The sequence below is a fragment of the Vidua macroura genome, chromosome 15 (genome assembly GCF_024509145.1).
Source record: "Vidua macroura isolate BioBank_ID:100142 chromosome 15, ASM2450914v1, whole genome shotgun sequence".
NCBI classification, from domain to species: domain Eukaryota; kingdom Metazoa; phylum Chordata; class Aves; order Passeriformes; family Viduidae; genus Vidua; species Vidua macroura.
Genome location: NC_071585.1, coordinates 13311311 through 13337919, shown reverse-complemented (window position 1 = coordinate 13337919; position 26609 = coordinate 13311311). Strand labels below are relative to the sequence as shown.

At 46.7% G+C, this 26609-nt stretch overlaps 1 protein-coding gene across 4 annotated transcripts in view; it reads right to left on the bottom strand.

Annotated features, from left to right (window-relative positions):
- Window positions 1–22639, bottom strand: part of GRIA1 (glutamate ionotropic receptor AMPA type subunit 1) — a 119745-nt gene extending 97106 nt beyond the window's left edge. For all 4 annotated transcript variants that reach the window (XR_008439466.1, XM_053990879.1, XM_053990880.1 and 1 more), the window contains exons 1-2: window positions 22487–22639; window positions 20233–20370 (exon numbers count right to left, since the gene is read on the bottom strand). Coding sequence is in view for 3 of the 4 variants with exons in the window: in XM_053990879.1 (XP_053846854.1) it covers window positions 20233–20370; window positions 22487–22568 (220 nt within the window). In the remaining variant the exon portion in view is untranslated. The remainder of the gene's footprint in view (window positions 1–20232; window positions 20371–22486) is intronic.
- Between the last annotated feature and the right edge of the window lie 3970 nt (window positions 22640–26609).

Sequence of the window (26609 nt, the reverse complement as noted above, 5' to 3'; positions counted from 1 at the left end):
TCCTTTTCTCTTTCCTTACCTTTTGTTCCCTCCTTTAACAATTTTCAGTCAACCCCAGGGAGACAGTCCCACTCTTATTTGCTAAAATTACTGGTAGTTAAATGACTGACATTTAATGTGGTATCTTAGGCTTCAGCACTGCTCCGCTGGGAGAAGATGCAGTGATGAGTGTGTGGGGAGAGGGAAGAATAGGATGTGGATCATGCTTCTGAGAGCTTTTTTTTCTTTTTCAGGCTGTCTGTAGACTCCAGCAAATATCATTTCTGCTGGAGGACTTATGGAGAGCACTCTTCTGTGTGGAGGACAGACAGAGGGCTGTCCATGACCTATCAAAAAAAACCCCATAAAGCAGACTGGAGCCCTGCTACACTGGAAACCTCAAAAAGCAGAATGTTATCCTTTTTTGGTTACTTGCTTTCATGATTCCTTTGGAGTCAGTACTGCAAAATGACACTGAACTGCACTGGCATTTCCAAAAGAATGCTCAGGACTGGAATGGCAGCACATGGTGCTGGCCAGGATTTAGGTGTTTTAACAGAGCAGACGCACACTTTCCACTGAAATCCAGGAATGTGCCATTGATCCTGCTGCACCCCAGACTCACTGAGTGCTCGTGCAGTTATCCCAGCAGAGGTGTCTGCAGGGGAGCTCAACCCAAGCCAGACAGTGATTTCTGCAGAAATGGTCAAATTCCATGGTAGAATAATATGCATGGAGGAAAAAAAAATAAAAGGACCCAAAGTACAGCAGCTTTAAAAAATAGTAGCAATGAATGTGTAGGTCAAACTAAAGATGATGCACTGGTCTGTGTCTGTCCCAGGCTGAGGTGGGCTGAAGGACAGGACTTACAACTGAATTGACATTATACCAACACCTCAGGGCATCTCCTCCCCCGTGTGGAACTCTGCTGGGACCTCAGTACCCCTTAGCATCCTTGCTGCTGCTAACTTTCCTTTCAGCTCTCCTACAGGGGTGAACCAAACTCTCCCCACAGAGGAGGGTGCAATGATGCCTTTGAAACACCTTTAGCAAAAGGAACCATCAGTGATTTGTTCTGCTCTGCTTTGGTTGGGAGACACAGATGGACATTTGCACTCACACCTGAAAAATACCCTCCCTCATCTGGGTGAGATTCTTCCACCCCAAAGGTTCCTCCTCCCAGAAAGAAATGCAATCATCCATCTGCCACCTAATTAGCAGATGAACTATTTATTTGACTTGTCATATCCCTTGGGAGTTTCACATGATGGAGCTGTCCTGTGGGAGAACTTTTCTAAGACAGCTCTTAAATGAAATGTCTGAAAAGCAAAGGGAATTAATTTCTCTACACCATCCTTGTAGTTTCCCCATTTAATTGCCCCCCGTTTTGTTTCAGAATTTATGACAGGTAAGACAATCTTGGAAAATTACAGCAATAACCCTTGTGTGTTATTATGACAAAGGTGTGAGGATCAAAATCATCAATGTAAAGAAATTTTCCATCTGATGGGAGATCAGCTCCCAAGATGCCATTTTGCTGAAATCTCCTGAGGAATCAATTTTCTGCCTACGCCTGTTCACCACACTGGAGAACCTCCTGTAACATCCCTGCATGCTAATGCACAGCATGGATGTGTAGTAAAACACATGTGCCATGCCTCTGGCAGGAACTGTAGGCACCCAGCAGGGAAAAAAACACCAAAAAAACTCACAAAGGAACCTCCTACAGAAATTCCAGACAATATAGTTTTGCTTTCTTTTTCCAGTCCTCCAAAACCGAAAGTCCACTGGATCATTTTGGAACCCTTCCTCAAAAAAAAAAAAAGTACTAAAGGGATTCCCATTTGGCTTGGTAGGCAGCTATGGGTACATCCAAGGAATTTCTTTGCAACCCACTCAGGTTCTGACAAAAATGTGGCAGAGAGCAGGGAATGTGCAATAGTGGGGATTGTGTGCACTTGTTTGGAAGCAAAGGGAATGGGGGTGTTTACCATGCTCACCAGGTGATGACAAGGCAAAAAATCCTAAACAGCAGCTGCTTCTCCTCCACTCTGAGCCAGGCTCTTACACAGGCACAGCAAAGCCACCTGACTAAACCAGCAGCTCTGATTGTTAATAAACACCCTGTGGGCTTAATGGTGTTGATAAGTTGCACAATGTACTTATTTGCTGTCTTTTTGGGGCACGGTCTACTCAAGCCTCCAAGCGAGTTGGGCTGGGAACATTCTGTCAAAATGAAAATGGTCTCCCAGAGCATAACCTGACTACAGAGCTAGCAAATCCAAATACTCTGATAGTACAGAACTGTAAAAAGTCACTACTGCAGTAGAGTCTCTGAATAATGCCCCCAAGTTTTAATAAGAAAGCTTTGTAATCAGAAGACATTTCCCACATTTTCTTCCCTTTGCTTTTCTCTGTGAAAACTTATATGTGAATCAAGTGTCCCCAAGATCTCTTCCTCTCTGAGTACCTTTGGTGCAAGGTGGACAGGTGAAGATTCATACCTGTACCATCAAGGAAAAAGGTAATGGGAAAGGAAGGAAAGGGGTCAGAGAAATCCCATTTTTCCCCCTCCAATTCATTTTATAGTCAGCCCTTGGTTGATTCATACAACAGAAAAAGCCCAGAGGCAAGACAGCTCATCTCTCTGTGACTGAAAACACACTCCCAACCCAACTGGATGTTGAAGAACTTGGTTGTAGGTTGCTCTTGGATTATTCTGCAGGAGATTTTTTTGGTGAGCTTTCAGTTTGAAGTCTGTTACTCATCCCTTCAGCTCACATCATGATGAAGTCCCTTGCAGAGAGCAGGACCCAAAAGTAAGCTGCTCAGCATCCTGGATCATGTAATTTAATTTGGAAAATTGCCTTTCCTGCACTGGTGCTCAGCTGGAGCCCAGACACTAAATCCTGCCTCCCTGTGGAAACAGCCTGGCAGTCCCAATGACACATGGCAAACACAGTTCTGCTATGAGCTGTGAGCTCACCTTGGGAAAGGCAATTCCATTTCTATCCCACATGCAGTTTTTTTTCTGGAATAAAACCACAAAAGAGGCCTGAGGTACAAGGATCTGTGGGGAAGACTGACACAAAGCCTTCAAAGGCAGCGAGAGAATAAGCTCCTCTGAATGGATCCTAGGAACCAGCCTGTCAAAGGACAGGGAGAGGTAGGTCATTTCCCCTTTCCTACACAGGCAGCTTGGATATGTGCTGCAAAACAGTGCAGCCTTAAATATCCTAACCCAGAATCCAGCCGTGCCTGAGCTTTTCAATATGAGACACAGGAGGGAACAGAAGGCACCCAGGGGCCACAGAGGAATGAGGAACCTCTCTGAAATGACCAGAAAACACTGCTCACTGGGCAACTAAAACACCTTTCTCACAGGGCAGAGCAGAGCTGCAGCTCTCTTTCTTGCAGGTTTAATTTTAAATACACTCAATACTCAAGAAAGTGGTGGAATCAAAATCACTGCAGCCTGGTAGACACCAGGATGGGTCTTTCTGTCCGGCATCACCTCCTGGCTCTTTCCAAGACATTCCACAGACAACTTTTTGCACCCTCCTATCTCACATGCACAACTGCAGTTTCCAGCAATCCTGGCTGTGCCCTCCTGGCTGCTGCCCCTCCCTGCAATGTCCCTTCATGAGCTGCCCCAAAACTGAGCCAGACCAGGATTTCCCTGGTCCCAAATCCATCAGACACTGAGTGCTCTGGGTTTCACTGCTCATGGAGCATTTTGAAATGCTAAATCAGAAGAGTCAGAGCTGCAGGAAAACCAGCAAAGAATCCCAGAATCATTTTGGTTGCAAAAGCCCTCCCAGATCACCAAATCCAAGCTGTGCCCCATTTCCCCCTTTGTCCCCAGCCCAGAGCACTGAGTACCACCTCCAGCCCTTCCTTGGGCACTCCACAGATGGGCACTCCAAACCTCCCTGTAGTTCCTGCCCCACAGGTGAGCCCCCACCACTCACTCCTCAGTGTTCCTCTCCTTCTATCCATCAGAAACTGCCTCCTCGGGATGGGAGGACATTTGGCTGCAGGGATTTTCACCCTGCAGGTTTGGATCTGCTTCACCCACAAGCAAACTCAGCTCCCCAGAAATGGGAGACTACTGTCCTCAGCCAAACCCCACCTCAGCCTTGTCAAGAGTTTGTTCTCCCTGACAGCCTCTAATCACCAGTTAGCCAGTTTTTACCGAGGGAAAAATTTTATCCTTTCTGCTAGAATTCATTTTTATGACACCTACCATAAGAGACTTTAAAAAATTAGGCATTAAAATGGTTTATAGAGGGTATTTTTATAATCCACTAAGCTGTTTTCCATTTCCACTGATATGACATCTCTCAGCTATAATTCATAAATGCCATCAGTTAACAGGCACAGAACCTTATCCTAAATTTCTCCTCTCATATGCTTTTCTCATTTAAACTTTCTGTTAAATCTTTGCTGTGCTGCTAAATCCAGAGAGATTTGGCCATAGCTGGGGGGGAAAAAAGTTTAAGTAGCTAATTAATGTCACTGGATTTGGGGCATCCTATCAAGAGAGAATATAGAGGAAGCATGTCCTCAATAAATATTTTGAACATTTAAATAAAGCTAATGCCCCTACCTACACAGGAACCTCTAATATCCTCAGAAAACAAATTTTTTTATAGGCAATAAGTGGCTATTTTCCCACACAGGGATGATAAGGACATTGCATCAGGTATATAGATTTCAGTGCCTCTGGCTGTCCCAACAGTAATTTTTGTTATTGATTGCAACTCAGAAGGGAGTTCCTCTGGGAAGCACCTGCTTGTGCCAGGGTCCATCCAACCTGGGGATATCCTGGGAGAAAGCATTTATTTACAGCTCTCCCAGAACCCACTTCCTACTTTGACAAAACCACAGAAATGCCTAGCAATAATTATAATTCTTCTGGTAGTTAGACATATTCTGCTTTTCTCTGCCAAGATCAGATTGGAAAACTCCAGGTCTCACCACAATCACAGCTACTAAACCACAGCATGAAAAACAAAACAGAATATACATTCCTCCTTATTTGAAATGCCTCCATCATATCTACACAGAGTCTGCTGGGAAATTTGAATTTGGGTGGAGTTTGAAATTTGGGCTGCCTGTAGTCATTTGGTTATGGAAATTTCTACCTTAGAAGAGGGGAGCCCAAAAGAATGGAGATGTTTTTTTATTTCTTTAGCGTGAGCATGAAGATATGTCCTTGACTCTCTCTAGGTTAAGGATGGCTCATGGTCCACTCAGACTCCCTGAAGGCCTGATGAGTTTCCAGTCACAACCAGTTAAGCATTTTGGGTGGGAGAGAAGTGCCCCCAAACTGCCTTCTCTACATGGAGGGGAGAGGAAGCTTGAAGACACATGGAGAGAACAAGCCAAGACACTTGCCCCCTAATGTTTTATCTAATGAAGGCCTAATCCTTGTGGGATAAGAGTTTTGGCTCAGACAAGCAGAGTATCCATGGCCTTTAACCTTTTTTTCTCCCAAAGGAAGTTTCAAAAGATAGAATACTCAAGAGAAAGTTATTGATAATCTTTCTTTGTCCTTAAAGATCAAAAAGGGAAATTAAAGGTACCTTGCCTGGGCTGAATGGAAAAGCTTCACCCACTGCAGTGCTGCCTGGTGCTGCACAAAAGTGAATTCAAGTGAAGCCACCCTCCCCTGTGCCGGGCTCAGTGTAAATGCACCTCTTTCAATTTCCTCCCATCGGGAGATTAAACACTCCCCTGTGGGCAGCAGGGGAAGAAGCAGGGCTGGTTCACATCCTCCTCTCCCCAAGTGCCTCATCCATCCCAGCCCTGCCCTGTCCCAGCCCTGCCAGGCTGCCCAGCTGGAGCTGGAGTCCAGAGCCACATGGGGGGAGGAAGAGGAGGACTGAGACCAGCAGGTGATTCGTGCCCGTGCTCTTATCCCTTGGGGAGTGGAGATGAATGAGCCCACACTGCCAACGTGAAGGACATTTCCCTGCTGGCATCTCAGCCAGGGGAGAGCAGGTGGTGACAAATACGGACTGTGGCCACTTGGCACGGCCCCTTGGCACTTCCACTTCGCTGCTCCATGACTGAGTCTGCTCGGGGAAAATCATTCCCAAGGATCCTGCATGCAGAGGTAGGCTCTGCTCACCCACTCAGAGCACCTGTGTGGCCTTTACCCATATGCTGCTGCCTGGCACTGCCAGGAGAAGAGGAGGAGATCCCCCACCAGTTCCCAGACATCACAGGCTGCTGCTCATGTGCCAGCAGACATGGGACAGCTCTGGGTGTCCATCAGACAGCCATCCCCACTTGCCAAGGATCTGTGGACCTACACAAAAAGGGATCAGATTCATTAGGAAGAGGAGGAATTATAAATATGAGCCTAAGCAAGAAAATAAGGCCAGTGTGGGTCCAAACAGAAATTCAAAGCTGTGTCCTCTCCTATGGGCAAGTGCTCACTCAGGTCTCCCCACTTATTTATCAACACTGGCAGCCACAGAAAGCACATCCTGCCTTCTGAGCATCGAGACTTTTCCAGCAGAATCAGAAGGAATCCAGGTATCCTCATGCTGCCTTTGGTGTGCCTCATTAATATCACTGTCCAGTCTCACTGGGAAAAATGCCCAAAAACAAACAACCCAAAAACTGGACAACAGGATGGGACAGTATCCCAAATCCCCTTAAAATAGAACTTTCCCCTAAAGCCACCCCTCACATGCAGGCACAGCTGAGGTCTCAAAGGCACAGGTAGGTCACTTGAGGCTGGAAGTCAAAGTCTCCCTTAACTTAGGACATGTCTGAGAAGTGATTAGGCTTTCACTCTTTGCAGAAAAGCTGCCACTGTCCAAAGCTTCAGGCACTGCTCCCTTGGGACCTCAGAGTTTGTCCTTTTCTGTGCTGGTGCCTGCAGGAATTGCAGAGCCCCACGGTGAGAGCGATGGGGCGTGGGGTCAGAGGAGACATCTCACTGCTGGCCTCAGCTGCTGCCTGGGGATGGGACTGAACTGCAACAAATGTTCATTTAAAGAACACGTTAGAGGCTGCCTCTAATGCATTTGCCACAAGCCTTCAGCTCTCATTTATCATCTGTGCCTGATTCCACCACTTGCCTAAAACTCAATGCACCCTTTTCAGGATTTTAGGTTTTTTTAACCATTGATGTCTTAGTGTATCCCCTTGCATATTTTATTTTCCTCTCACTTTTTGAGGAAAGAAATTAGAGAAAGAAGGCATTAGAGCTCCTCAGCCATCTGATCTTGGCAGGACATATCTCTGACAAAACAGAAAACAAGGTGCAAGACTGATGCCAAATAATACCAGAATCTCACTCTGGGAGAGATGAGGATCTGGGGAAGGGGATCAGCTGCCACACGAAGTATCCCACAGCACTGTGACAAAGCAAGGCAGAGAGGAGCAGCTGAGTGCACCCTCCAAACAGCACAGCCAGGCTGGGACCAGCCAGCAGTGCCCCTTCCCCTTGTCACCCAAAGAGGAGCAGAGCCAGAAACAGCCAGAGATGGGGTTCATCCACGTGTGGGCAGGAGGAAACGGGACCATGGGAGTTTGGCTGCTGTTAGAGCCTGTTCTGCAGCACCACCACAGAACAGGAGAGCAGAAGTACATGCCTTCCATGAAAAGGAATAATTGAGCTGCAATTCTGGTTTTGGCTTGCTCTTTCATCCAAAAAAAAAAAAAAAGAGTGGCTTGAATAAAATAATAGTTCTGTTAGAGCTACATGTGAAACAGATGCACAGGGACACTTAGCATCACTCAAGACACTCTATATCACAGTTAGGTACTGATGCTCTTGGAGAAATCAGTAAACACTAAAATGCCTTTAAAAATCTGATTTTTTGCATACCTAGAGGCCTAAGCTAACAATTAAGACCCCAAATATTTGATAAACAAACATAAGGCTGAAACACTGCTATGATAGCTTAATAAACTCCTGACAAGTGGGAGATGCAACAGGTGAACAGTAGAAAACACAACAGCCATGAGAGGGTCACAACATCTTGAGCATGAGGCTCGGTATGGCTGGAGCCACAGACTGGTGCAGAACAGCCAAGAGGAAAATCCTGCTGCAAGAAAGGGAAAAATGGCTAAAATGGGGGTGGAACATAATGTTGCTGGGAAAAATCTGCAGGAAAGGTAAAGATAATGGCATCACAGCTCACAAATCCCCTTGAGTTCCTTTGGATCAAGTGAACCTTCCTTAGAAAAGGCTTGATACACAGTCAAGGGAATTTATAGTGTAGAAACATGTATGTGTAGCCCTGATTCCCCTTCACATTGAAAGATGTATAAATACCAAACCAAAATTAAGACAAACATTATATTTTCTTAAAACAATTCCTTAGTGCAGATTAAGGGAAGAATGATTCAACCACATCAACCAACTGAACATGAAAGCTGAGAAGAATGTCTGCAGAGGGTCACAGTGCCCCATCACCTGGGCACCCTGCACATCCAGCACATCTGGCCATCAAACTGCTGACAGCAAATTCCCTTGAAGAACATTGTGAGCCCAGGCCCAAGCAGCCAGGAGATAGCAGCATCTCAAAACACTGGTGTGAGCTCATAGCTGCTTCAAAGAACAGAATTCAATGGGCTTTCATCACATCACTGCTGTCTGTAGGGAAGGAGGGCTGGATTTGGAGTGCCCACATCAGGCCACTCAACATCTGCACAGACAACATCATGGCACCCTCACCCAATGGATCAGTGAAAATGCCCTTTGGCTGGGCTGCTTTGACTGCAGGTCTCTGGCTGCAGGGACTTGTCTGGGGCTCCAGGGTGGCCCCACAGCCCACTGTGCAGCACCAGACTTTGGGGAAGCAAATGGATTGACACGGCAGAGGAACAACTCTGTGCTGAAGCAGCACGAAATCCAGGCCAGGCAGCAGCAGGTGCTGCCTGTGGGTGGGACACTGTGCATGGCAGACTTAGCCTGCCTGCAGTTGTAGAGAGGGGTTCCACGCAAGAGGGCTGGAACAGCCTCTTCACCTTCCCTACATCAGTATTTTGGGCAAAATACTCTATTTTCACGGAGAGAGAAGCAAAGGAGAAGTAGGAGAGAAGCATCTCCCAAGGACTTTTTCAGAGCAGGGATGCTCCAGCTTCTCAGAGCAGAGTGCTCTGCTGCTGAACATCGTTCTCCCTTCTTCCTGAAGCTGGGAAAAAGAAATCTTAGTGAGGAAGGAGAGTTCTTCCCAAAATGGACTCATTACTGGGCTCCAGGTGCCAACTGTTAAAGCAAATTCTTTCAGTCTCACACAGCGTCTTTAAGAAATGATAGATTGCACTGGCTCAGAAGAAACTCTCTGCTCCCTGATAATAAATGAGTTGTTAGCAGAAGTAGCAAACTCCCAGATCCATTTGTGATCCAAAGGGCTCACAGATGCTTCCCATTTCTGCAATGCCAAAACCACAGAACACCAGACAGCAAGGGATGGGAAGGAGCCTCCTGCTTCTGTCTGCCTGCTGCTCTCCAGTGGCTAAAGGGAGACTGTCAAGTGCAAGGTCGCTTTGATGAGGCCTTTTTTTAATGTAAATTTGCTGTTGTTGAAAGTGAAGAATTTGCTGTATTGCCTGCAGGCAAGGATAGCTAGGGGGAAAACCTCACCCCTGTGTGCTGCACCTCTGCAGCACTTCCTGTGCTCTGGACATGAATCATCCTGTGGCACAGGCACACCCTGTCCTACAGCCACACACCTCATCCCTCTGCACAGCTGACACAACACACCTTGGATAAGAAACACACCTTGGATGAGACAAACACACCTTGGATGAGACAAACACACCTTGGATGAGATAAACACACCTTCTCCAAAGGCTCCCGTGGTCCCACCTCAGGACACTGCTGTACCTGAATGTCTTGGCCCCAATTCCCTCCATCCCCAGCCTCCACAACACTGCTCTAGATTTCACTCCACAGTCCCGGGGATGACTTTTTTTTTTTGCCCCCTGTTTGTTTTTAAAGTTGTTCTGCTCGACTTGCTAGTTTGGATTCACACTTTTACTTTCTGTCCTGAGACAGGCTTGAAACAGGAAACCTGAATGCACATTGCTCTCTGACTCCTCTGAGATTGCTGCCAAATGGCAATTAGAACTCACGACAGATTGGGATGGGATTCAGAATGTCCCAAGATTTTCAGATGTGTTTTGATCTAGAGCTCTGGGTCTGATTTGTCTCAGCTGCTATAGGATGCCACTGTAGAAATTACTCTTTTTTATTTTTTATGGGCCAAGCAATGCGGTTTTTTCCCTTCCCACAAGATTGTTAGTTCCAGTGCTACACAGGGCTCAACTGTGGTCATCCCATTTGAGCTAGTGGGGGTTGCTCAGTCACATCCCTGGGTGCTGTTTTGGAAATGCCACAGCATCTGAAGGCATTCCTCCTCAGATGATACCAACCCCAGGTTTCCCCCAGAGCCCAGTCCTAGGGACAGGCACTATCAGCCAGGAGTGTATCTATGGGAAGAGGGAGAAAGACATCTGCATAAAGACTGCAAAAGCAAAGGCATGGCTGTTAGAGCACTGCAAACACTGCTGCCAGCAGCAAGCCCATGAACAGTGAGAAACAGAGAGGCCAAGAGGATAAAAGCACCTCACAGGACAATGCCAGGCCCCTGCCCTTGGGGGGTCACTGCAGTGCGGTACCAAAATCCAGAAGGAGAACCTGAACAGAGCAGTTTCTGTGCCATGAACATATGTTTTCTTCACTTCTCAGCAATACATCAGAATAGCACAACTGCGAAGAGCCTGTTTGCAATGTGATGCCTGCTTTTATCAAAGCCTTTACAGGCTGCTCGCAGGGAGAGCAGCAAAGTGTTTGATAGTGCTGAGATGTCACCTTCAGCAGAGTATTGAGGAATTAGCAGAAGAGCATAATGCAGCTGCAGACACTTTGGGATAGGATTCATCTCACCTGCCTCCCAAAGTCTCATGCTAAACTAAGCCAAGATCAACACCATTCTGTTGCTTTACCTGGTACCTCACAGAGGAAGGAAAAGTTCCACCAGGGGACATGTGGGCACATGTGAGGACTCGAGAACAAGTTTTGATGGGCTAAATATTCTCAAACAAAGAAGAGAAGTTTGAGAATGGCCACTGAGAGCTGCTGCCTGAGATGCTGAGTGTTGGTACTTCCAATGCAGCGTGACTGCTAAGCCCCACTAAACTGTGGTGATGCTTGAATGAGAGTTTCCTCTTCCACAGAACAAGTCTGTACCCCAAAGCAGTGCTTGTTTCTCCAGAACCAGAAATGGTATGGGATTTCTGGGGAAGGGCTCATCCCTGAAGGCATGTGGTTGCTCTGAAAGCAGGGATGGAAATGCAGGAGCTGTCTCATGTCCCACCTGAGGGCTGCACAGTGAATTCTCTGCCCTCCAAGCATCAGCACATAGACATGGGCATGTCTGGGAACAAAAAGCTGATTTTCCAGTCTGTGTGTGGCTGTGGGTGGGTGACCTCCTTCAGGCCCTGGGACTGCTCGGGGCTCTGTGGGTTCAGGAGAGGTGCTGGTATCTGCTCCCCCTGAGGCCTCTGCGAGTCTGGCACACGAGGCTGCTGAGGTGGAGGATGTTAGGATATAGATGACTCAATGTTAGAAATCTGCCTGACTTCATCCACACATTTCTTGCAGGTTCCCAAACAAATGATGACTCCTAACGCCTGCCAGCCAAGGCTAATCCAGGTCCCAAACTCCTGGGACCTGAGGAGATCTGTTCCCTGACAGTGGAGGAGAGGGTCCACTCCCTCACAGAGGCTCCACTCTCCCCACAGCCTCTGCCTTTGCTGTCCCCACAGGACAGGAGCACAGAGACTCCCAGATTGCCATCCCCACACCTTGAAGCTGCAGACAGTGGCTTTTGACACAGCCACAATGAGCTGAGCAGGAGACCCCAGAATGAAGGCAGGCTGGAAGACTGAATTAATTCTGATGAAATCCGTGAAATGCACTCAGATATGCCTTTTCTGGGGACAGGCTGGGGACAGCTGCTGTGCCTGCCTGTTTTTCTGGGACAGTGAGCTGGGAGCAGCCCTGCTGCTGGGGCTGCACAGCTCTCTGCCTCCTCCCCTGCAACAGCCCCATCTCCTCACCCCTTCCCCCACTGCAGCCTGTATGGTTTGGCTTTCTATTCCTTCCTTTGGTAGTTCATTAAAGACATTAATCACCTTCTGCACAAAGACATTTCTCCTGAACTCCCTGCAGGCCAGGCCTCTTTCTCTGCTGGCTGCTCACTGTGCTGGTGGCTCAGACCTGCCCCCGTTTCCCTGCTGACCTGAGTCCCTGCTAGGCACCAACGGGGTGGTCACACCCAAGCCTCCCCTGCCATGCATGCTGTGACAAGAGCCTCCTTTGCAGCTCACCTTCACGCCACTGTGGTCTACATCCCACCATTTGTCTCCCTTTCCCCTGGCCAAACACTCCCAACATATGACCATCGTATGTCACCTGCAGGAAGGTGGAGGACAGGAGGAACCTGAGCTGTGGTGCTGACCAAACAGGAGACACCATTAGCTCCAGTTCAGATTTGAGCAGAAGGAGGCAGAGCCCTCAGAAAGAAAAACCTTCCCTTGCTTAGCTAAAGGCTGTAAAGAGAGACAAGGGAAAACTCCACCTATTGCACGTCCACAGCCCCTCCAGAGCTACTGCCTTGCCCCTTTCCCACGTCATGTCTCCTACTCCAAGGCTTCTTCACCTTCTGTGCTCTGTTGGACTTTGCTTGCCTGTGCTTTCCTCACAAGTTCCTGCTGGTAATTGTTTCTGCCGTTTACCTGCCAGAATAGCAGTGCTGCTCTCCTTCTATGGGATGGCACTGAATGGGATGTGGGTGCTGCGTGGAAGGAAAGCCAACAAGGCTCAGGGCGTTCAGGGGATGTTGGCAGGCCAGCAGGAGAAAAACCACGTCTGAATCTGTGGAATCACTGATGTCTTTTGCTTGTTGAAGCTCACTGCTAGCACAGATCAAAGCAAACTTTTTGGGAGGGCGGGGAGGTGAGAAATAGCCCTTGATTTCATGTGAGATTCTTCCACATTCTGCATCCAGATTACTAACAGAGGTTTCTGTATCTCTCCTCTGACCCTCCAGCCCTTAACCTTTCATCTCCCTCCCACTTCATCTCCATTAGCATAGTGGCAGGATCTCATTACAAAATCAAAGCCAAGACTCCTATAAGATATAGAGAAATGCAGACACATATGCCACATCCACACGAGAATCCTGCCATCAGTACAACTCAGTCTTAGACATCAGTTGTTTTCTTTTGCACTCCTCCACTCTGTCAAAAACAAATAAAATCAAGAAACGAAAAGACCCTCTTAAAGAAGCCAAGATATGGCAATTTTTAGCTGTCACTCACTTCTTCATTGCCTCTCACTGCTGCTTCCTCAAGGGGTCACTCAGTCTGGCAAAGCATAAGCACAATCTGAATTGCAACCCAGGGTGAGGATTGGCAGCGTTTGGTTTGCAGGCAACAGGGAAAATAACTGATCTACACGAAAAAAGAATCAACATTTCAGGAGGTCTTTGTCTTTTTGAGTTGTTTTTTTCTGGAGGTGTTTTTTTTTTTAAGAGTGCCCCAGAGGAGACAAGTGGGTGGCTGCTAAAAGGGCAGTGTGAGAAAATCAGCTGGAGACTCGTTACTGTTTAAGCTAATGAGTGATCACTTTAGCCGGTGAGCAGGGAGCAGTTTCTGCTGGATACCACACTGTTATTGCCCCAATAATTCACTACCATTTTGAAATATTTTTTGCTGGAATGATGGTGGATTGCGAATGGCTTGGTTTGGACCCCCTCCTGCACCTTGCCTGACTCCTGACTTCCTCAGGTGTTACCAAAGGATTTCACATGGAACTCTTCACTGGGGAAAACAGTGCCCTGTTTCATTTCTACACAACTAAAGTAAGAGACATAAAACCTCTCTTTAAAGGAATGCAGTTGAAATAAATGCATCTTTGTCTTCAGACTCGTGTTAATACCGCACCCCAGAGAATTTGGATCTTCAGAATATTAAAGTCTCCCTGACTTATTACTTCTTTAAGGAGCATGTTGGTTTTGTGTTTGCTCTGAGCTCCACGTGTTACTGAAGCTAACTGGGACCTTTTCTATTTCTGGTGGCAGAGAGCTGCTGCCTTTGGGGCCCTAACCCTATTAAAGGAAATGTAAATGTATATATCTAAAATTCCCACCAGTTTTGGAAATGAACAGCACACTTCCCCACACTGCAATCCTTGCAGTCACATGAAGATTTCCACCCTCACCTTGCTAATAATGCCAAAAAATAAAGCCTGTCTGTTTCTGGCCTAGTAGAATCCCTATCACATGAAAAGGCTTTATTTTTAGAGAAGAAAAGATAAGCTGTGAGTGGAAGCTGTGACTGTCACACAATGGACAGGTCTGGCCTGTGCTGCTCACTGCTTCTCAAATCCCTCCTCTGCCTACTGAAGAGCCCAAATTTTACTTCTTCACTCTCTTTTCTGCTTGTCACCAGTGCTGGGATCCTTTCCAGATGAGCAGATAGATTTGCAGGTGTGAAATTCCCCTTATTCCTCCCTCTGATTTTTCCTTATGGTGTCATATCTGCTTTTCTCCCCAGGCAACTCTCCCACCACCCAGGATAAAAAAATTAAATACACAAAAAATAGTCATGCAAAGAATGCATGTTCCCCCATGGCCTTTGAAGAGATGGACACACCAGACCGGGGGACACTTTTCCTGATGTGTGGTGCCAGCCTCTCACAGGGCTGCCTCTGCCAAGAGACAAGGGGAGCCCCATCAGTGTCCCTGCTGATGGAATTGGTCCACATTTACCCAAACCCCTCTGTACCCAGATCCCTGGAGGTAGACAGACAACCTGCCCTGTCCTAGCAGCCATAGCTGAGGAAATGGCTCAGCAATCATGTTCTAAATGCTTTTCCTTCTTGGGGAAATCTTATGGGACAAGCTCCTGCCTTCTTCAGTGGTGACTGTGACCACTGAGCACCCAACACCCATTCTGGAGGTCTTGCTGGGACACAGGGGGCTGGTGTCACCTCCAGGACCTGCTCCCTCCTGTTTGGCAGGATTTCACCCATCAGCACACTCCAAGCTGCTGGCATCTCACTGAACAAACACACTTGCTAGAAAGCTACAGCCCATTCCTGCCCAAAACTGAGCAACCTTAACCTCAGGTTGATCTAACGTGAATTGATGCTCCGTGATTCATCTGTCTGCATCACATCTTCTCCTGTTACATAATCCAAGGAGATGTATCTCCTTGTAGTACCTGTGTTGTATTAATCAGACTGCATCTGATCATTAAATCCATGTTTCTGTTGGCTTAACTCACATTAAATAGTCATAGCAAGCATCCTGAGCTCTGCAGGGAAAAAAAAATCCCAAAGCACTTACATGAGATTTCTGACACTGTGAAAATAAAAACAAATCTAGCAACACCACAACTATTACAGAGCTGGGCTTATGTAGACTGTGGAAGCTTGATTATAAAAATTGCATTCTAACTGATTACTGCTGGAATAATTGCAGCAACACCTTTACAAAAAATGGTGACCATCATATGTTTGTCAACAAAGAAGCTTCCTTTAAATTCAACACCCAATAATTGTTTAATTAAACCAAATTTAGTTCCTCATTTGAAACATTCAAATGCTTGCCTATTTCTTCCAATCTCTGAGAGGTAATTTAGGAGATAAAAAGCAATTTCTATAAATACTCTATCTATATATGTAAGTATCCAAGGAAAAGAAGAAAAAGAAAGACTTCATTTCATAGCTGATCTGGATGTAAGCTTGCTGCTATTGATAAGAACATAAGCACGGAGTGAGTGATCACTACAAATCCCTCTCTAATTGGTGCTTGGAGGCCTTAATAAAATATGAACAGAATCCAAACTACATGTTCATTTTCTAATTTGCAGAACAGATTCAACTGTTGATATTCTAGCAGCATATACTCAGTATGAGGACCCCACAATAACTCTATATGTGCATATAGGGAAGGAGAGGGATAAATAATTCATTGTTTTTCAGCCTCTTTACAAGTTTTCTTGCAGCTGCAAAACCCTGTAGCTATCCTGTGCAGACCCCTGTGTTTCAGGTGTGCAGCTCCTGAGTGTCTCTTGCCAGCAGCCCAGCACCCAAGCACACAAAATCTGGTGGTTGCCTCAGTAAAGCTGCAGGGCTCAGTGATGAACAGGGGTTATTTTAGGCACTGGTCAACTCTGCAAAGTGGCCTGAGGTTTGCAGGGGCAGAATTACCAAGCTGGTGACTCACCTTGTGTGGCAGCTGCTGACCCAGGGCAGGCTGCTGCTGAGCCATCCTCTTCTCAGGACAGCCAGCGCAGCCTCCACGCCTGCCTGGTGCTGCCAGGCTTGCCTGGGGACCTCAGCCAAAGGCTGAAAGCAGGAATCTCTGCACCACAAATTAAATAAAGCTATGGAGCTGTGGCTGAAACAACTCATACTCCCTGAGGAGCCGGGCTCTGCACAGGGCGGGATGCGCATTGCACTGGCACAGTTGGAGGCTGAGATGAAGAACAGGAGAAAACTATTCCCAGCACAGGTTGACTCAAGAAAGAAATCTCTCATTCCTTTGCTGTCAACAGCACACAGTGCTCCCATCCACTGTGGACTTTCCAGGGACAGGAATTTGCAGATCTCTCTTAACCTGCAAAGCTTGTGTGCCCTCACATCTGGCACAGAGCATCCCCTTCCCACCCCACTCCATTCTGACCTGTAGCATCAACTCTCCTGTGCTGAGTCTGCCCTGAGAGCAGTCAGACACGGCAAAAAACAGCATGGTACGGTCTGCTAGACACTGTGTGGAGGGCATAATGCTCTTTTCCAAACATGGATGGAGACAGAACCTCTGAACATGTCTTTAAAGTGGACCAGAAGGGTTTTTGCTCTGCTATGTCACCAGGTAAACATTTCAACTACACCACATTTTACCCTTTATAGTCACCTGGCACTGCTGTGTAATTCTGCTGAAGGAAGGACTCTCAATTCATCCTCCTTCCCTAAACAATTTCCTTGGCCTTTGAAGAAACAGCACAAAATTGTAAAGCCTCCTAACCTTTAGTTAAGAACCCTCAGAGTGGCAGGTGTGTACTTTCATACGGGTAAGCCCCATCAGGCACCCAGCTGCAACCACGGAGCGTGTTCATTACCAGCTATTCTGTGGGATGGAATGAATTCAGGAAGATATTTCAGTTATTGAAATGTGCTCGTGCCTCAGTGATGCAACAACATTAGCATCAACCCCACACATGAAACAGGAAGTCACCACACATATCCACAACCTCTTCTTGCTTCCTTAATGATTATGGTTTGCCTAAAATCATCATCTCCTGACGTGTTGCGCACAGGGACCACAGGACCCGCACTGAGGTTTTCACAATCACTGTGTAACGATAAAAAGTCCACATCTAAAACACCAGAAATGCGAAAGTTATTGCTGGGCTGTCACAGTGACAGCCCAGCGACTACAGCAGCCTCTGGGCATTCTCCAGATTTCCCCCTCGGATGGGTGCTATTGTCACCAAGCTATTGTCACCAATTCAGCGCGTCATTAACGGCGCTGTCACCCGGGCAGGAGCTCCCGGTGTCACTTCACCCACTGTCACACCACAGCTTGCTCATCCTCGCCAGCGAGCAGCTACGTGTCAGGCAGAGGTGAGCAGGGTCACAGCTGATGCCAAGGTACATTTTGCACACGATTTCCTCAGCCAGGCTGCTGTCACTGTGCTACACTTCATCACCACCCCACGGGCCGCCCAACAAGGGTTTTGCTTCTGCTGTCACCACTGATTCTTAATATCTGCTCTGTATTTTGAATGATGCTGCTTCAGACACTTGCCAGAAGGACTACATTTAGCACACGAGGCTGGATCCCAGCACGAAGCAGGATTTGCAGTGGAGCTGGGACCTTGCTCAGATGTCCTGCTGGAGACCCAGACAGGTGAGGCATCAGGTCCACAGGGTCCAAACACCCTTAACTGTCATAGAAGCAGGCAATGCCAATGGCAAGGAAATGCTGTGTTCTCCATCTCCATGGGAACAAACCCTGGTACTTTTAACTAGTAGCACGGCCAGTCTTTCCTCAGAAGATAAAGATCACTGTGTGGGCAGGGTTTTTATTCTCTCCAAATAAACAGATCTTTCTGCTGATATCTGGTCTTGGCAGCCAGGCAAGGAATTAGCTGGAAGATGAAGAATGAGCTAATTCCTGACAAAAGTTTCGCTTCAGCTCTAGAGTACTAAAATCAGGTCTCCTAATGGCCTGTTTTCTTTAGGTTGGGTTTTTTTTTTTCACCCCTAGGGTACATGGAATAACACCTTCTTTTGTGCTTACAAAACAAATGCTGCCTTCCATAGTCTGGAGGAACTTAGGAAGTTTTTAATTATAAGGAAAGCAAAACGAGGACAAGTGAAGTTGGACTGTGCAGAGTGCTCTGCTGGTCTGATCTAGGACAATGTGCCCTACATAGAGCTCAAATATAACATCCTTTGGGAGGCTGCCTTGCTTCCATTCAGCTTTTGTGAGACCACCCCTGCCCCTGCAGTACTAATGACAGATTTCTGAAGCATAACTGGTGTCATGGTCTTGCCATCAAAGCTGTAAACAAAACCATTAGTGGCAGGCATGGAGAGGGAGGGAAAGCCATGTGCAGATGGAGAATTTATCTGAGTGGTATTCTTGCAGTTTCTGCTTTCTTCCTGCTATCAGCTCTGAAATAGTTCATCCCCAGCCACAGTCAGCAACTCTACCCCAGGTGGGTGACGTTTTCCCTTGATAGATACAAGGTCTGGCTTTTTTCTTCTATTTGTCTGGTTTTCCTGCCAAGAAAGTGCCATTGGATAGAGCTGAAATAGTTGCTCTTCCTTGATGGAAACCTTGTCGTTGGCAAATAGAGGGATATTAAAGAAAATAGAAAATCTTTAGATATGCTACTAGATACTGCAAAGAAAGCGTGGCCAAATTGTGACTTCTCTCTCCTATATCATACTGAGCAGGAAATTCCTGAAATCTTGTATTTGCAAACCCTCCAACAGAAAATATCACAACTTTTTTTTTTTTTTTTTTTTTTTCCTCCAAAAAGCCTCATTAATTCTCCTCCTGGCTCTTTCTTCCAGGAGATCCCGTCTGTGCATTTCTGAGCAGAGAGAACAGTTTGGGTTCACCTCTATCCCACACAACTAAACAGCAGGGGGGATGTTTCAGTGACTCAAGAGGACACTACAGATGCCAGCCAACAACATTCCAACAGGCTCTACGTAGGGAAGTCTTCCTCCAGCCTCTCCTGACAGCCCCTAAACACACACACGCAGGTTCAGAGAGTGTCAGTAGCAGTGTCTGACACCAGGTCAAACCAAAGAATTCTTTGTGCATCACACCCTGCTGGTGCGAGCCCCTCGCCCACAGCACTGCCCCCTGTGCTCCAAGGAAAGCAAAGGCTGCCACAGCAACCACAGGGCTGTGTTATGGGCATAGTTTTTATTTTGTTTCCTCCTCCTGGTCTTGTTTGTTGCTGCTAACGTTGGCTTTACCTAGCAAGGCAGTTTTTTTTTTCCCAATAATATCATCTAATGAGAACAGTACAAGCAATGTGCTGTGTTTTAGCAGGGTGCAGATACAGCCTGAGATCAATTCTGTGGTGCAAACTCATTCTTTAATATCTGTTTTTAGAGCCAATGAATGAATTTCTTGAAACTAGAACTTTCTTACCTCTCTGTCATTATTAGGCATGCCCTTATTGTAGATTTAGACTCCATTTGCACCAAGCTGCTGGTTTGTGCTAGGTCTTTCTTAAATTACAAGGACAGATGGTTAAACTGGGGCTGAGGAAGAAGCTGTTCACACTAAACAGAGACTTCTGTGCACTCTGTGGGTGGAAAGGGGTGTCTTTGTTGTGCATCACAGCTATGGGAAATATGGGGGATGAAACCTCAAAGTAATGAGTTGGGCGGAGGTTAGAGAAACGAGGAAATGAAACGTTGGGGGGTTTATACCACTTTGGATGCAATGGAAGGTGAAGCACAAGACATGCTGGATAACTGCAGCACTGCCTCACCCCTATTCCTTAGCACAAAGCAAAATGACCCAGAAAACCTTTGTATGTTTGGGGTTTTCTTGCCTGGACCCTAAAGGTGAGCTGCACATTTGGTGCAAGATGTCCCATGTTTCAGACAGCAAACAAACCCAAGTCAGGAATAAAGAAGCCAAAGTAAGGCAGAGCACAGTGAATGCTGGTACTTACAGGTGTATGTCATTTCAAAGCTGTCACTGATGTTCACAATGTCGATCTGGGGAAGGAGCTTAGGGGGTTCTGTGAGCTGAGACAACGCAAACCTAAAAGCCGCATGTTCCTGGGACTGTTGATTAGGAAATAACCCCCCTGAGGAGAAAAACAGAACAATAAGAAGAAAGGTCTTCAGAACACTCATATTAGAAACATCATCAGTCCAAAATATTCCTTAGAGCAGAGCCTACATATCTGCAGCCTGGGGAGTGCCTCTAAGCTCAGAAATCCTCCAGAACACAAGAGCCAAGGGTTCTGTGCCCACTGCGGACAGGTTGGGGGCAGAAAACCTTTCCAACATGTCTGTTATGTAACCCTGGATCACCTACAGGAGCCCTGATGCATCCCCAGGCCAAGCAGCTGCAGGATAGGGATAATCCATGGGGTGCAACTCAATCTCCTCACCCCCATAACTTCAAGCACGAGGAACGGGAATTCTGTCAATATCACCTCAGTAAAGGAAGAACGAGATTCTTCCTTCCTCCCCTGCTCGGAATGAGGCTCAGTTGAAGCCCTGCTGAGGAGGAGAGCTTTGCTACAGGAGGGTGGCAGGGGTCCCCCACACCGTGGGACTCTGGGGTACAGGGCAGCTTGGCTGAGCCTGGCCCAGCAGGGGACAGTGCTGTGACAGCCAGAGTGACGTGGCACTGTGACCAAACAACTGCTGCTGCTGGAGGTTTGTGGCACAGAAAACCCCTGAATTTAACAGGTGACACTGGCCAAACTCAAACTGGGCAGGAAACTTAAAGCTTGACCCTCAAAGGAATCAATCTATACAGAAGTACAGATAAACCCAGAACCACAGAATGATACAAACAGGGCAGGAACTGGGACCGGGCTGGACCTAAGCTCAGAGCCTCTCTTTCCCCATGGATCTGGAACAAAGTGCAGCGATAACCCAGCCCTAGGAAAAGTTTCCTGCTGCTCCCCCAGCAGGAACCTTGGCTCGCAGCAGATCCCTTCACATCCTCCAGAAAGATGCTATTAAATTCAGCCTGTCTTGTAATCTATATGCATTTAAAGAAAGCTCTGCTATTGGCATTTCAGGAGGAGGGAAACAAAGCACTTAGCAACAAGGGAGAATTAAAATAAAGCTGCAGAAAGTATCAATGCCCAAGACGACTTGAGGAAGAAACAAATAGGCAAGGACCTGCCACCAACGTCACTTTGCACATCTTTAGTAGAGGGGGCATCTCCTTGTGTGAAAAGGGCTATTTGTGCACCAATATTCCCCCACCTCCCCCGTTCCTCCCACCCCACAGCCTAATCACGGATATCGGAGGAATCAGATGCTCGTAGCCAAGTTGCGTTTGTTGAAAAGCAAAAAATCTGGAATCTTGCACAAATTTGGGGTAAAGGGAAGACAGGAAGGGAGATAGACAAGGATGCAGCATCAACAGCAATAAAAGCACTGATTGTGCAGCTGGACTCAGGCAGGAGTTGCCTGAACTTGGTGGATTAGCAATTGATTGGCATTGTAAAGAGAAGGGAGGCGGGAAAGAAAACCGTCACGCAAGGGAAGGGAATCTTGGGCTAGGTTACAAACGATCACCAATAAAGATCAATGGGAGAGTAATAATAAACGCGGGGAGGGAGGGAGAGGAGCACTGAGAAGTTACAGGAAGGGAGGAGGGAATCAAACAGGCACTGCTGGTGTGCAGGGGAAGCAAGTGGCATGAAATGGAAAGAGATTTCAATGCAAGATCTTCTTCCAATAGCTTTGCCCTTATTCTTTAGCAATAACAACAAGAGAGCGTCTGTTTGTTACCTCCCGTCCCAATTACCTACAGATGAGAGCATCCTCACAAAAATGTATCATGCAACCACCAATTTTGCAAATGCAGCAACATACAATGGCAGCCCAGGCATTCCTCAGGGCAAGAAACAGATATTTTTTTCATACTTCCTCCATTTCGGAGGCACTTTTCTCCCTCCGTGTTGGTGTGTGTGTGTGTGTGTGTGTGTGTGTGTGTGTGCAGGCATTTATTCCAAATCTACCCCTCCCCCAAAGCCAAATTGATCCACCTCTGCTCCGGCAAAGCTGGTACCAACGCACACATCCAGCCCTCGCAGTTCAGCCCCTGGCTCTCTCTCGCACACATACACACACATTGTGCCTTTGCAAGCACACGACCGGGTCAGTTTTCCCCCACCACCCCCACTCCATCCCTACCCACTCGTCAGGGACCATCATCCCCAGCCCCGCACTCACCTATCTGGATATTGTTGGGGAAATTGGCCCCTAACACCGCCCCTAGAAAACTGGTGCAGAAGAAGGCAAAAATGTGCTGCATATTCCCTTTTGCATTGGCGAAAAAGAAGCCCAGTTCCAAGCATAGATTTGATTTTTCCCCCGCTCTGCTCTCTTTAGCTGCCTCTCTCGCCTCCCCTCCGCTGCGCCTTCGGGATGCGCGTCTCCCCCGCTCCGGATCCAGCGCTGAGACTGCCGCTGAGCAGCGCCTGGCAGCAGGATTAACTGAGCCCCGAGAGAAAGAAAGAGAGCCCGCTCCTCATCCACATCCCTCCCCCGCCACACACAACGCACACGCACACGCACACGCCAGGCGCTTCCACCCAGCTCCTGCCCCTGCTCCCAGCTGGAGCTCAACAGCTGGGAACCGCATCCCCCCGACCCCCTCTAACCCCGGGGGTCCTGCCTCGGGTCTCTAAGGGCAATCCCCACCTACCCCTAAATACCAGATTTCCCCCTCAACTTCTCTTGGCAGGAGCTCAAAGGAACCTGTGAATCAGTAGGTGGCAAACAAACTCCTCTAGAGAAAGAGCTGAGGCTCATCTGCCTGGGATCCATCGCTTCCCAAGCTGGGCTCTCTCCCCTGGGTCCAGGAGTTGAACCGATCACTCTCCGGAGCCTGGCTCATTAGGATAACAAAAAGGGTCCTGCAAATGTGCCTTGGAAGGGAGGATTTCAGAGCAACAAACGAGAGATCCTGAAGGATTAAAAAAGGAAACCCTCCCCATCACCCTTCTCATTGATTTTTCCTGCCCGCTGTTAATGGATGAGGCTTTTCACCACTGCACTTGATATGGAATGATCTGAACTCACCAGCACCATCAGACAGGGCAGGCTTCTGAAATTAGGGGGCTATCATAGCCTGGACCATTTCATAAGCTGTTTCATGGCAGTTCTGGCGAGGCTGGAGCTTATTTGACCATGGACAGCTTTGTTCAAAAACAAAAGGAAGAGAAAAATAAAGGTAGAACCAACAAAACCCAGCTCCTAGGTACAACTTGGGATTTGGAAATATTTGAGGAAGAACTGTGTGAACACAGAGCCATAGTCACCTCAGAAAGGAGAGAAAATTCACCCATTCCCCCTTGAAGTCCCAAACCAAACCAAACCAAACCAAACCAAACCAAACGCCATTCATGCCAGAAGCCAGAAGCTGAAATCCCATGTCCAGGCCCAGATATTCTGCCCTTGATGTTTCCAGCCTTGATACACACCAGGGGTCCATAGCAGAGAGGAAATAGAGCGAAAAAAAGGGATGTTTGGGGCAGAATTAGAAAATACTCAGATGCCCCATGTCCTGGTTGGGTGTAGGGTTCCTTGCTCTGGTGCCCTCTTCCCATCTCCAAATGTGTGTGGTTAAACTGGAAGAACACCAAAGAGTGGTGACCAACGTTTAAAGGTCAAGATTTGCCCCTGCATAATGACCAGTTGGATAGAGGAGCACACTGCAGAGTGGGATAACTGAAATAGGACATGACCAAGCCTGCAAAATCTGCAGCAGCACAGAAATGCTCCCTGTTGGCCACAGCTCCCAGGTGTGACATAACTTTATGGTGCAGGGATAACACTACTCTTTATATCCTCACACTTTTGTTTAATCTCTGCAAATAAAGAGTTTAGGATCTTTAATATCTTCCTAGACAGTTTTCACTGTGACTTCTAGAGTGACAAAAATGCTGAAACACCCACATAAATGCCAGAGTTGGTGTGGGGTCTCAGAACTGCACTCTTACAGCTTTGCACCAGAGAGGAGTTGCACTGACTCCTGGAACTTGGTGGCCTCTTACAGGACAGAACACAGAGTTACACGGCAAAAAACAGAGCCCAGAAGGTTTGCATTTTCCTCGTGGTGAGCAATGAAACATCCTTCTAGGATGGATTCCTTTTTGCCCCAAAACACCCTTTCCCAGGTGGCCAGGCAATGACTCTTGGTGCCAGGTTCACTAGAGAAGAAATTCAGGCACTCAGGAACCAGATAAAGGTGGTGAAAGGATGCCCTGACCCTGTCTCACTGCCTGGGTGACCTTCAGCCCACAGTCACCTTCAAGAGCAAAAAAATCCCCATCTGCTGTTGATAGGAACACCTTCACTAGACTTCCCTCCCTGTATAATTTAAGAAATTCTGATTTGAGGCTAAAATAATCTGCTGATAGGTTTTATGGGATCTTGCTTTCCACCCAGAATTTAATAGAAACAGCTGCATTTAAAATCTGAAGAGAGTCACTGAAGGATAACCAATGCAACAGAAAGATGCCAGCACGTTTTGCAGACTCCCAAACAGGCTATCTGATAACAATAATAGTAGCCATAACAATAAAATATTATAATAGCTTGCAGAAAGCTTGCACAGTTGCATTAATTAATAATGCTGCTTTTGTCTATAAACCTCTCAAAATGCAGGTGGCTTAACAAGGGGAACCTCACCACAGTGTAACAAGATAAGTAGTAATAAGATCATTATTTTAAGAAGGTATTCATTTCCGTTTTCCCTACAGATAACAACATTTTATTCGGGGTTTGTTAGCATAAGGATGTTCAGAATTAACTCTAGGTGCTCTGAAGGTTCTTTAAGTCAACAGAAAAGCAGTATAATGTCTGAACTTCTGGCTAAAAAACAAACTGAGTCTTGGGAAATAGATGAAGCTCTTCAACTTCACAAGAGCAGTCACAACAGAAACACAGATCAGTCCACCAATCTTTTGAAAAAACACAAACGAATCATCTTGATTCCTGTAAACAACTGAAGGAGCTTTTTCTCCTTTCAGATTTCAGAAAACAATGAAAATCATGCAATACAGAATACCATCTTAATCAGGAGCAACTGAAAATATCAGGAATGGAGTTTTGTAAGAGCTGTATTTTGTCTCAGAGGGTCTTAAGACATATATGGGACAGGCAGGTATCTGGTGGTCAACAGGGAACATCCAACATGGTGGGATTTTGTGGGATTAATTAATGCAAATTGCAAAAAATTAGGCAAATACCAGTAATAATAATAATAAAAAAAAAGGTTGTCAAATTTAAGAAATGTTAAAAAGGCATTTTGAAAGAGTGTAGCTGGTTCACTTCAGGTCTTTTCCAGACATGAGAATAAGAAAATGGCAATGCCAGAGCTGCTCTTCCCTTCGTGTTCTGCCTGCAGCTGACCTTGCTGTACTGGGCAAGAACCTTTGTTCTCACCCATTTCTGCTCCAAGGTTTGGCTTGGAGCAAGAGAGTTTTGGCTCTGAGAAGGATGTCTGCTGCCCTGCTCTTTGCTCTGCTGTGCATGGTGTGCAATTGTCCACCCCAGCAGTGTGCTTTGCCCTTGCTATCAGAGCTTTTGTTTCCAGGATGGGAAATCAGTGCTTGTTGCAGCAGATATATCTCTGTACCAGAAGCCTTGAAAAAAACAAAGGACTCATTCACATGCAGAAGCCTTCAGCCTTGAAAAATGAGGAAATGAACAGAACTCGGCATCCGTCCGACCTCCCAGCAGAATTATTTCCCCCTGTGCCCACTGTGTTTTACATGATGCTCCTGGAAGTCTTTAAAGAGGCTATTGAAACAATGATTTCCAAAATTCCTTTTATTTCCTAGCTGGACAATCTCTATAAGAGGCTTTTTATAAAGAGCAAAAATGTAATTATAGTGATTAATTTAAATAAAATCCAAACAATGCAGAATCTCATATGGTTTTTGCAGAGCCTTGGCATAAATGAATGCTGATGGAGTGACAACGCATTTCTCTGCTTCCCTTGGTCACCTCAATTTTGTTATTTTGGATAATGTACCACTCAAGGAATGATTGTAGCACAGGCTCTCAGAGGAAAGACTCCAGAATTTGAACATCAGGCATTTGCTTCAATCCCTAAATCTGGAAGGTATTATTTACACTGAAAACCAGCATTTACAAACTCTTCACCCAATAATTTTTGGTAGAATCTCCTTGACAAAAACAGCCTCAGCAATGTTTGGTATCAGGTAGAAAAATTTTCCCTCATCCTCAATGATTTAGGTCTGAAGTGTCCACAGACCCTCTCTCCTTTACACAGCAGCTGGAGCTGTCAAATGAAAAACTTTGACACCACAGAAGCAACTCAGAG